Raw genomic sequence first — 11,407 nt, forward strand, 5'->3', positions numbered from 1 at the left:
AGGTGTGGTACAAAATACAACAATTTAAAGATGAATGTCCCTCCCCTGACATAACTCTCTCCCCAGTGCTTAAAAAAATTATTTGAAATAACCCCGTCCATCTTTGCACCCCCCACCCCCCCCCCCCCCTCATAAATAACAACCTTTCAATGTGCACAAGTCTCGAAATATATTTTATTTGTGATTTTCTTCAGTTTACTTCATTTTCAACCATAGATGGACTTTATAAATAAGAATATAGTCAAAATGCTAAATGCATTCTTTCTTATAACCTACTATAGTTGTATGTGTGGTGCTGTGAGATGAGAAAGGAATTTACACAGCAACCTGACTTAACATGGTATATCGTCAATTCTATGTCAGACATGAACTGGATTAAAATAATCTCCCACAGTATAAAAGAAGGGAAAGTTTAAAAAAAAAAACAAGTAAACGAACACACCCTCTGGTTTGATAACACTTTTGGGGGTACAGAAAACGTGTTGATAACTACATTAATTAAAGACCATGATTAATTACTTGTTAAGAATTTCTTCTGGGGAAAAAAGTCAAGTTAATTGGTTTAAACTTTTAATCCTCTCCAGGTTGGACTCTTGAAAAGTTTTGCTCCCTCCTGTACAGCTGTGTTACTTTGATTTGAGGATCTTGGTCTGTTTGGCCCAGTTTACCAATCTCACGGATGCCACTGTAAATAAACTCTCCAATAGATGGCGCCACCTCCCTCGACTTTGGTTTGCAGTTTGTGATATGCAAAGAAGAAGAAGATACGGAAGTGACGTTAACAGTAAGTCTCACACGGAAACGACATACTTGACAACAAACAGGGGGACACTTTTTTATTTTTATGTACTGTACTTATTCTGTCTATCGAGAAATATTTCCAAAGGCCCGCAATAGTTTGTACACGTTGCTACAAAATCATTGCAGCTGCCTCGGCTAACTGAGGCTAAACGTAAGCTAAGCTAAGACTGCGAGGAATTTGAATCGAGCCTGCAGTGTGAAGTGTCGTTAGCTCGTTTGTACAGGAGTTGTCAGTCTCCAGTATGGCCTGCACTTTGGAAAAAGTGTTGGGCGATGCTCGGACCCTTCTAGAGAGGCTGAAAGAGCACGATACGGCTGCCGAGGGACTGATAGAGCAGTCCGGGGCCCTCAGCCAGAGAGTGCAGAGCATGAGAGAGGTGGGAAATGCTCCTCCAGACAAGGTAAGGACCAGAACCAGCCCAACACGGTTTCTTTAAGATTTTATTCACGTCTGCTGCACTGCCCAGTGGCACACACACACACACACACACACACACACACACACACACACAGAAATGGTGTGATAGGATTGAGTTGAGGTTTCCTCTGATGACCACAGTTTTCCCTTGTGAACATAAAGGGAAAAGTGGACTAATGCCAAAAGCAAATTCTGAGGTGCTGTGTGTTTGGTAACCTCTGTGCCCAGTTTCCTTAAAAATCCTTAAATCTATCAACAGTCGTTTGCTCCAATGTTTTGTGCATGTTTGTTTGAGATAACCCACAACGTTACATTCCTTTGTTGTTGAATGGAGTTTGGCTGGCATGACATTGATGGATACAGATTTAATTTTATATCTTGTATGACATATATATTCAAATATTGATACAATGTTTTTGATGATCGATAAAGTATCAGAAGACATAAAACTGCGATACTCTAGTGTATCAATATTTTCTCACACTTCTAGTTGTATTTTGCTTGTTTAGGTGTTTATTTGCTTTTAAAAAAATGCAAAGAAAAAATTGCTGGCTAACCAGTTCGATCTGACCTTGGTGAAAAGGAGACTTACAACAATTAGATGTTGTGAATGTCATGGAAACAATTCATATTTTTGTGGTAGTTTTGCTACAACAGAGTATCATTGAATCAGTAGCTTCAATGATACTCTGTTGTAGCATCACTATACCACTTTTGAATTAAGGTGTTTTTCAGTGTGTAATATGCTGACAGTATGTGATTTTACAGTTTATACATTTCATTATGTCATGGTTGATTTAATATTAAAACAGAGCAACATATCTTTGTAATCATTATCATTTATCTTCACTGCTCTATGCGGCTCTCTCCTCTCAGCACACAGAAGACACTTCAGAGATTCAGGAGCTGACAAAATACAAGCCTCATGTCCTTCTGACTCAGGAAAACACTCAAATCAAGGAGCTACAGCAGGAGAATAAAGGTTAAAAGACACCACTCTGTTTGGTTGATTATACGGCTGGTGCTTTATATCTTGGCTAACCCTCTTTATTACTGTCTCTGCAGAACTATGGTTATCTCTTGAAGAACACCAGTACGCGCTAGAGTTGATCATGGGTCGATATCGCAAGCAGATGCTCCAGCTGATGATGGCAAAGAAGGAGCTGGACACCAAGCCTGTGCTCAGCCTCCATGAGAACCACGCAAAAGTACGCTAACTGTCTTCACATTTTACAATTCTCTGTCATTTGTAGCTTAGGGTTCCAAATTAATGGTCGTGCAGTTTAAAATGCACTGACTTTGGGAAACGTTTTGTTTTCTGACTGTTCTCCAGGAAGTGCAGAGCCAGGTGGAGCGGATATGCGAGATGGGCCAGGTGATGAGAAGAGCAGTGCAGGTGGATGATCAGCACTACTGCTCTGTTCGAGAGAGGCTTGCTCAGCTAGAGGTGAGCACAGTGCTTCAGTAGAATCAGGAACGACTGTAGATGTTTTCATGCCTCGGTTCTGGTGACAGCCGTGACTGGAAGCATTATGTTATTGGGTTGTCTGTGTCATTCTGGTGAATGAGATATCCCAGGAACTCCACGAAGGACTTGCGTTAAATTTGGTACACAGGTCCACTTGGATTCAAGAATGAACTGATTAGAATTTGGCGGTCAAAGGTCAAGGTCACTGTGACCTCACAAAACATGGTTTTGTAAGGTCAAGGTCACTGTGACCTCACAAAACATGGTTTTGGCCATAACAGAATTCATTCCCTAATTATGGCAAAATTTCACACAAATGTCTAATAGGATTAAATGATGAAGTGATGCCATTTTATATCCAAAAGGTCAAAGATCACCTTCATTGCAGCATCATAATTCTTTCTAGCCATTATTCAATGCCACAATTCAGGAATAGAAGCGGAGACATTTGGTCAGATACTGAATTGGTGACACCAATCTTGGATGTCCTGTCCATCTTGACACTGTGCTGATTGTATAGATCTTCCATGCTGCTGAGTTGAAGATGTGTGTGAAGCATCCATGTTTTAGAATATACAGCTTCTTTGCAGCAACATCCATATTTGAAGCTTTGTCTACTGTCATGGCTACATATGAGTCTGGACAGACATGGATGTAAATTGTAGCTTGGCTGGTTCGCAGAGGTTTACAACTATGAGGCGGTAATTGCAGTTTCATTTCTAGTGATGTGTAGTCTGTAGAAGATTTTGGTTTTATGACATCCATCTCTGAGATGTTTGCTGCCGTCTTGTATATTCAGTTGAATGGAATTATGTTTGTGGCACTCACAGTATTGAAAAATGACATTTACAATAAAAAGTAGTTCCAGTGATAATGGTTCACAGTATGTAGATTATTCACAGTATCAGAGACATTATTTCTCAAAATGGATGCAAATGTGGGACATTGTAAAGTTTTCAATGCTGTAAGCTCCACCGATATAACTCTATTCACCTCAGTTGTGTTGGAGTGGCGGCAGAAATCCCAGAGAGAGATATCTCAACCTAGACTTATTAAACCAAAAGTTTCAGCATCTGCCTTCCAAAATACCTCTAGATGTAAGTGAGAAAATATGTAATGATATATATTTTGGAATGACTGACCATTTAACTCTTAAAATCCGGACATTTTCCCTTGAATGTATGGTTATCCTGTCTTGTACAGATTGAGAACAAGGAGCTGCGAGACCTCTTAGCCATTAGCAAGAGTTCTGTAAAGACAGCGAAAGAGGAAACCAGCCAGCCCGCAGCAGCAGCAGCAGCACAACAACAGTCCCCTCAGCCAGAGTCCTACGAGTGACCAGAACAGCTTCAGTGTGAACTGTGGTCCTTCAGGACCGGGACACAGGGTTGATGATCTCTCTACTTTTCATCACATTATTATATTTTTTTTTTTACATAAGATGGAATGCAATCAAACCACAGCATCTTTGTAGCAAAGGCTATCAGATGCGTTTACCTGCAGGTACATCTGGATGGTAGCACTTGTTTTCACATTTACAGTATGTGTATTATAACTGCAGTCATGTTGGAGTGAATTTTGCATCACCTGTGACTTTTGATGGGGTGTCTTGGTAATCACTAGCGCATGAGCAAGAATTCAGTCGGAGTAAAGACACGTGTAAGGCAGTAAAAGCAAAGGGGATTTATTTTGTTTTTGGCCAAAGATAGATTTACTCTTCAAGGACACAGTTTCTACCTCTTTGGTGCCCCTTTGCTGTTCACACACACACACACACACACACACACACACACACACACACACACACAGACACACACACACACACGCAAACACACACACTCACAATGTGTAAAATACTCATAATCACCCCTACTATGAGTTCACTTGAAGTCCATTAAGAAGCCAACTTGTAGTCTGCACCATTTTAAGAGGCTGTGCTTGATAATCACTCTGCCAATGAGATGACTTTTGGCTGTTTCACAGAGTTTGCCTGCTGAGGAGTGACAGTGGATCATTTGTATGTGATTGTCTGTCATTTAATGAATTTGATACGTTTGTCGGTCTGTTTGTAGAATTCATATATAACATGACTTCCATGTTTAGTACTTTGATTCTGTGTGTTAAACACCAGTTTTGTAGTTTTCAGATTTGGATGCAGAGGTGTCCCAGCTGATGGCACGTCTTTATTTAATGGTAACAATTTCAGAACATGCCAAGTTTTTGTGTAATCAGATGTTTGCGCACTGTTATGTGTCAGAAATTGTATATTGTCATCTCAGGAAATCAGTGTTAATAAGGTGAACATGCTGTAATGACTTCATGACAGTGTAATGATTTGTGTCAAACAAAATTTCATTCAGAAACTTTAAAATAAATTTGCAATAAAAAAAACTACCTCTGTTTTTTTCCTTTGCCACAACATACAGAGGGGTGACAAATTAAAGGATGATCTAAATACATGAATGAAGAAAACATAGGTGCATTGCATGGTACAATTAAGCAGTTAACATCCAATCATGCTCTGTGTTATGTATAAAAATGATTGGTCACCAGATCTCAACTCAGCTGAACACCTATTGGAGATTATGGACTGAGGTGTTGGACAAATATATGTAATTTGTTACATAAAGTTTTACATTATAGAATATGTTGTCATACCTTCATGGCTTCATCACAAAGTTTCAGTTCACTTATATAACAAAATAATCTCACTAATCAAAACTGGAAAATTACTTTTAAAGAACTCAGCAGCTAGTAATTCTCAATATTCTTTTCTTTCTATTGCACTTGTAAGGAGGATCATTCAAGTCAGAATTTCACTAAATCAGTTTTTGTGGCTCAGTAATCTCCAATTTTATATCAGGGCAATAGCCTACAGTATACTGAGAGATTTTTCATGTCAGTTATTAGTGCTATTACAGTTACTGAAAATGTGACTTATTCACTCACGTCTACACTGCTGCCACTTTTCAAGTTTTAAGGGGCATTAAATAACATAAAAAGTCTATATCCACATTGTAAATGGACAATAAAGCCACAGATGATAGGAACCTGCCACATGTTAATAGATGTATTTTGTAGCACACATGACGTCACATCGCAGTGTCTACTCCACTGCCAGTAAAAGCTCAGACAGAGCTCTATTATCATCACTAGCCTAAATACATATAACCTGTAACCACACCTACACCCACTGATTATATTGTGTGGCATGAATGAAGCGTTAATATTGTTTTATTCTTTACCGCAGGATGGCGACATTAAGCCGCTTTGGTTTTAATCCATCGCGAGGTTTGCAAGAGTGGCGTAATGCGGCGTTCATGTAAAAAAGGCTAAACGAGCGCCCACCTGTTTATAATTTTTTTTTCCTCCCCACATATATTGTATCAACGACACCGAGCCGACGAAGTAAGATTTTTGTAGCTCTGGGGACATAAAATCTGCTTCAGCTTGTCCTGTCCTCCCTGTGTTCAAATTGTATGATTCTACATTTCCGACAGCACGTGAAAGCAGCACCAGCGCTGCATTTGACACTTCTGGGAGAAGCTAATGTTCAGCATGTCTGAAAAGGAGCCGGGGAAAAAGTGGGACCGATGCCTGGCAGATGGTGCCATTAAATTCGGTAAATATCCCAAAGTCTTCCGCGTGTAATGACATTGTAATGTCCCCGAAATAGGACAAAATAAGCTGCAGGTTTTACAGTAGTCCACTGCTGTCATTGACTGAGCGAGAGGCTAACTAGCTAGCCTAAAGGGCTTGTAAAGGACAAGTGAATGACCAGTTAGATGTCTCTTACTTCTTTATTTTGACGGGTAAAGGTAGGGTGAATTGTAGACTTTCATCATAGACTATAACTATCGGTACTCCTTAATATTTGCGGTCCCATAGACTTTACTGTTGGAAAGAGCCTAAGTGGAAGCGCCAGTCATAAAACGACAATTTGATGCTATCTCGCTTTATCGAAACGTGCACCTTTCCTAAGACAACAAGCAAGACATTTTACGAAACAGTATTGCCCACTCCTGAATTCGGCATACATACAAAGCATTTATTTTATTACCATGTAAACTTTTCTATTTTCTCGGCTTACAACCTCACAATTTAACAGGACGGACTTATCTGACGTTAACGTCACACAGGGAGCAGGGTATAGTTGCGTTTCTTCATTAAAGCAAAGTATTTTTCCTGAATCACAGGTATTATAGCCCATAGATATTTTAATCTTGCTATACAGCCTCCAGTCATGTACGTACTTCTAATAAGCACAGCACCATAGATTTGTCACATGTTTGAATGGAGTTTGGTGGGATGCAGTGGTGACACAGGCAGCATCAGCTACGGCAGTGAGGTACCTGCCTGGCTCACTTTGTTTTAAGGAGGCTGTGTGCAAAGACCACAGGTGTTCTTTCAAACGGTGACAGGAAGTGACATCACACTATTAAACCACTTTCAGAAAAACATATATGGACCACACTTTAACGTCGCCCCCCCTCCATCCTACCTGTTGTATTAGAGCACAGGTACAAATTTAAAGTTTCAAGTTTATTGCCATGTGCATCAGAAAGCAGTGCATTGCAAAGCAACAAAGCATGGTGTGCCATGGCCACGTACCTCCTACAATACATAATGTTAATGAACTTAAATGAGAGACAGCATGAGACCGATCATAGCTCCTAATAAATATATAAAGATTAAGCAAATTCTGTAAATGAAACAGGCCAGTAAAATTATATTGTCAACCATGTCTTAATGTAGCTGTGTTTCCTTCCTCTTTTTCAGGCACAGGATTGGGGCTAGGAATCGTGTTCTCTGTTCTGTTCTTCAAACGTAAGTAGTTGCAATGGCTTGTTTCTGCACTGCATCCTGAACCTTTTATTTACGGTAGCCTAGAGGTCCTTGACAGGAAGACAAGAGCCAGGAGTGATGCTCTCTAACTACTGCAGCATGTACAAGCAGTTGTCTGCTATACAGCCAGCAGCAAAACACTTTATTTTACGCAGTCTTTGGAGTGTTTTTTGTCAAATAACAGTCTTATCTAACTGAACAAGTTATTATTCAATATTTAATGCTCTTATTATGAGGAGAGCAGCAACAACTCCCACCCTCAAAAGCACAGAAAGGAGCATGTGAATATGAAAGTTAAGTACAGGAGGGGAAAAAAGACAGACAAGGTGTCACAACAAGAGTGTGAAAATGATTTTCACACGCCATCTCCGGTATGTTTTTAATAACACTGACGTGCTTGACGAGAGATGAAGTACCTGTTTCATTTGCAGGGCACACTTGGCCGATTTCATTCGGCTCAGGAACGGGACTTGGCATGGCGTATGCCAACTGTCAGAACGACCTGAGGTCACATTATTTGCAGCACAGAAGTGAAAAGGTTTGTTTGTGCAATAAAACACACATGGACCCAGTAAGATACAGCAATAATTCCTTCTCTCTAACTCAGAATAACAACTGTGTGTCATTGCGTATGTAAATCAAGATTTATGTAACTGATTTCTATTTTCTTTGACAGGAGCAATAGCTGCAAATCATCGAGGGACTGTCTTTTTTTTTTTTTTTTTTTTTTTTTTTAAATTCTTTTTATTTTGTCTGTGGGAGAGTCACCATTTGCACTGTTCTACAGTTAGATCCTTGTCTCCCTGTTGAACGATCCACCCTAGTATGACTCTGTATGATTTGTATGTGCCTGATTAGGACAGTCTGTGTGTATTTAATAAAATAATCATGACAACAAAAATGATTCCCCATTGACTCATTCTTCCTCAGATTCTTTCTAATGGATGAAAACCATCTAAACGCACCTGGACATAAGTGATACAAAAAAAAAGAGTAATCTAATGAATTACAACAGCTAGATTCAAACACTTCAAGCAGTATTGGTACTTGAGGGAGTGATAGGAGTCAAGTGTTAATGCAGCCTTGAAAAGGTGCATTTTCAGTTTATTTCTGAAAGCGAGTGGGAGTAATTTTCTGAAATGGTGTCGTGGAGGAAGGTGGGGAGAGCAATGCAAACGCTGTCCCAGAAGGCGGTGGGCTCAGTGTGGGTGAGAGGGAGGTCAGAAGGTTGGCAGCAGCTGATCTGATGTGGCTGATGACAGGGGCGTAGTGATGGAGGAGATTAGTCAGTTCTGAGGGGGCATGAAGATAGAGAGCTTTGCATATTATGTTTAGTATTTGACAAGGCTATTGAAATGCTTGAGTGCCGACAATTTTACCCTGTGAATGCTTCGTTTTATGTTATTTTGAATGCTAGTGCCCCTGTTGTGAATAATTATCCTCTGGAGAATCATGTAGGAACAAGGTGAAGTGACTTTGTTTTCTGAGTCATTAGAATGGAATATGAATACATTCATCATACATTCAGACTATTTGACACTGACAACAGAAAAGAAACAAATGGAAAATGTATGACAAAGCTTCACAAATTTATGTAAATGAAGTACAATTACAAAATGTATAAGAATAGATTGCATAAGTATCCATGCCCTGTAGTCTGATGCACCTTAATTAAACAATAAGCCATAATTAAATTTTAGGAATTAGATTATGCTGTTGAAGTATATGGGCTAGTTGAAAACTGTGTCAGTATGGAGAGTTAAGGAATTGCATACTGATATACTTTGGTTTCTCATTTTACAGTTTATGTTGGATGTTATCTGATGTACCTAGATTGATACTGGTACAACTGGCATTTTGAGTACTTCAGTAATCCTGTTTTAATGTGTTATGTATCCGTACAAGTTAGGCGATTCCTTGTTCTTCAAACGGGCTGGTTGTACTTTTCCTTAAAGGGACAAATATACAGCATTAATTTGAAGGAGTACATTGATTGTAAAGAACAAAACATTCATTAAGAACAAGCCTAGACTAGTGGGTACCAATAGAAGCCAATTTAATTTAAATATCTTAAGGTGAGAGTTTAAAGGACCTCTCTTAAAATGGCCACGCCACTTGTTCCCTCACCAAAATTGAGCCTAACTTTGGTGCGTGTTTTAACCCTCTTCCGGACAAGTTATGTTGAAATGGTTGGTAGCAATTGATGCCTTAGGTTATCTAGTTTCACAAGATACCACTACCTTTAAGCTAGCCCTAAAATGAGCGCACCACAACCTCTTAAAGATAGTAATGTTAGGAGGTCCAACAATTGTACCAGGAATGCCATGCCTTCACTCTTCCCCACCCCCTAGTGGTAGCTGATCAGGTGGGTTTACTACAAGGTAGATGTGTAGTTTACTGAGGAAGAAGTTGATATACTTGATATATATGTATATGTATATATACATATATATATATATGTGTGTGTGTGTGTGTGTGTGTGTGTGTGTGTATTCCAGTGGCTTTTTGACTGATTGCTGGATATAATGTAAAAAGGCTAGAAAAAGGTGGGTACATCCTGTATACCTGTGCGTTTCCTCCACTACACCACTGAGCATTGTATGGCTATCACGGGCTAGCAGTTGTCAACAATGACATCATTTGGTCAAAAGAGGATGAATCAAATCTGAGACAAGGTTATTGAATAGAAAAGGATACAACTTTTCCATGGCATGGACTGCAGAATAAAAAAGCTTACTTGTATCTGCTGTGATGTGTGTATAAAATGAGAATGTCAGAGAGGGTGACTTCTTTTTATAGGGACCTTGCTACTACTGCTATTTTATTAGATCTGACACTATGTCTATAAATTGTATGCATACAGTGAAAACAAAAAGCAAGTAGAATATACAATCAGAGAAATTCCACCTTTAAAGAAAAAAGTCACATATAATATTTATAATGGCTTAAAAATGCCATAATAGTTGTATCTCAGTAGTTAAAAACACCACAACCAAACATGGAAAAAGATCACCCACACTAATTCCTATGTTGAAGAATTAGCATTTCTTGGCTGTGATTGTGCATGGTTATGCATTAACAGCTCAATGCTTTGACACGCTCCCTCTCAGAAGCTGTGCGCTCTGGCTGGGAGGCGCGCTGGAGTGGCCGACACAGGGATTAACAGGAGCGAGGGATATAAAGGCAGCGTTACAAGGACCATGGTACCTGCAGAGCACTTATGAACAGAGCATTGCTTACAAATGACTGCTTCACAATTTTGTGTCGTTTTCTGTGCGCCGTTTCCCAGAAGAAAAGGACTTGTGAAAGGGAGCAGAGCTCCAGCTCAGCAAAGGACTTGCGGAAGCCGTACAATTCCACTTCTGTGAGGTGAGGTACAATTCAGAGAATTGGTCCTTGTTCTCTTCATCTTCAGTAGTTCCTGTCACCGGCACAGCTCTCGCATGCCTGGTCGAGCTTATCTCTCTGTGTGCCCTCCTCCACTGACTGTCATCATTGTGACATGCTGCTTCGAAATCCTCTGTCAGCAGTCGAATGGCTCATTCTTGCTCTTAGCTGTGGATGTGGCAGGGACATGCTGGCCAGGATGGAGAGATGAGTGAAACTGTGTTAGTAATTTTGATCACTGTACTGGTGGCAGTGGAAGTAAGCCCAGGGCACCTGGATGTATTCCTGCCAAAAGGAGATGGAGATATTTACCCATGGAGAGCAGTCCGATTAACCTTGACAGGGACGGGGTTGGATGGCTTCTCAACACAAGACCTCATCGGCTTCTTTTTATTCAACAATGTCTCAAAAGTGAGAGCTTTGGCTGCAAAGGAGAACTGGTTAAGGTGTGAAACATCTGGTGGTGCTTGAAGAGGATTCTTCAGAAA

At 39.9% G+C, this 11,407-nt stretch overlaps 2 protein-coding genes across 2 annotated transcripts; both read left to right on the forward strand.

The window, feature by feature from the left end:
* The first annotated feature begins 769 nt into the window (after window positions 1-769).
* On the forward strand, window positions 770-5,080 carry sike1 (suppressor of IKBKE 1). Its single transcript, XM_050065887.1, has 5 exons — window positions 770-1,202; window positions 2,096-2,201; window positions 2,285-2,427; window positions 2,553-2,666; window positions 3,891-5,080. The coding sequence occupies exons 1-5, from the start codon at window positions 1,044-1,046 to the stop codon at window positions 4,023-4,025; spliced, it is 657 nt and encodes a 218-aa protein (XP_049921844.1). The 5' UTR covers window positions 770-1,043; the 3' UTR covers window positions 4,026-5,080.
* A 1,092-nt stretch (window positions 5,081-6,172) lies between these two features.
* Window positions 6,173-8,433, forward strand: micos10 (mitochondrial contact site and cristae organizing system subunit 10). The gene is made up of 4 exons (XM_050065166.1): window positions 6,173-6,309; window positions 7,467-7,514; window positions 7,964-8,070; window positions 8,209-8,433. Exons 1-4 carry the CDS (start codon window positions 6,237-6,239, stop codon window positions 8,215-8,217), a joined length of 237 nt encoding a protein of 78 aa, XP_049921123.1. The 5' UTR covers window positions 6,173-6,236; the 3' UTR covers window positions 8,218-8,433.
* The last annotated feature ends 2,974 nt before the right edge of the window (window positions 8,434-11,407 follow it).

Source organism: Epinephelus moara, chromosome 16 (genome assembly GCF_006386435.1).
Source record: "Epinephelus moara isolate mb chromosome 16, YSFRI_EMoa_1.0, whole genome shotgun sequence".
Classification (NCBI taxonomy): domain Eukaryota; kingdom Metazoa; phylum Chordata; class Actinopteri; order Perciformes; family Serranidae; genus Epinephelus; species Epinephelus moara.

Coding starts and splice junctions, on each gene's coding strand:
- sike1 (XM_050065887.1), top strand. CDS start 1,044: ATGGCCTGCACTTTGGAAAAAGTGTTGGGCGATGCTCGGACCCTTCTA. Junction 2,202..2,284: donor GCTACAGCAGGAGAATAAAG/GTTAAAAGACAC, acceptor CTGTCTCTGCAG/AACTATGGTTATCTCTTGAA. Junction 2,667..3,890: donor AGAGGCTTGCTCAGCTAGAG/GTGAGCACAGTG, acceptor TGTCTTGTACAG/ATTGAGAACAAGGAGCTGCG.
- micos10 (XM_050065166.1), top strand. CDS start 6,237: ATGTTCAGCATGTCTGAAAAGGAGCCGGGGAAAAAGTGGGACCGATGC. Junction 6,310..7,466: donor AGATGGTGCCATTAAATTCG/GTAAATATCCCA, acceptor CCTCTTTTTCAG/GCACAGGATTGGGGCTAGGA. Junction 7,515..7,963: donor CTCTGTTCTGTTCTTCAAAC/GTAAGTAGTTGC, acceptor TTTCATTTGCAG/GGCACACTTGGCCGATTTCA.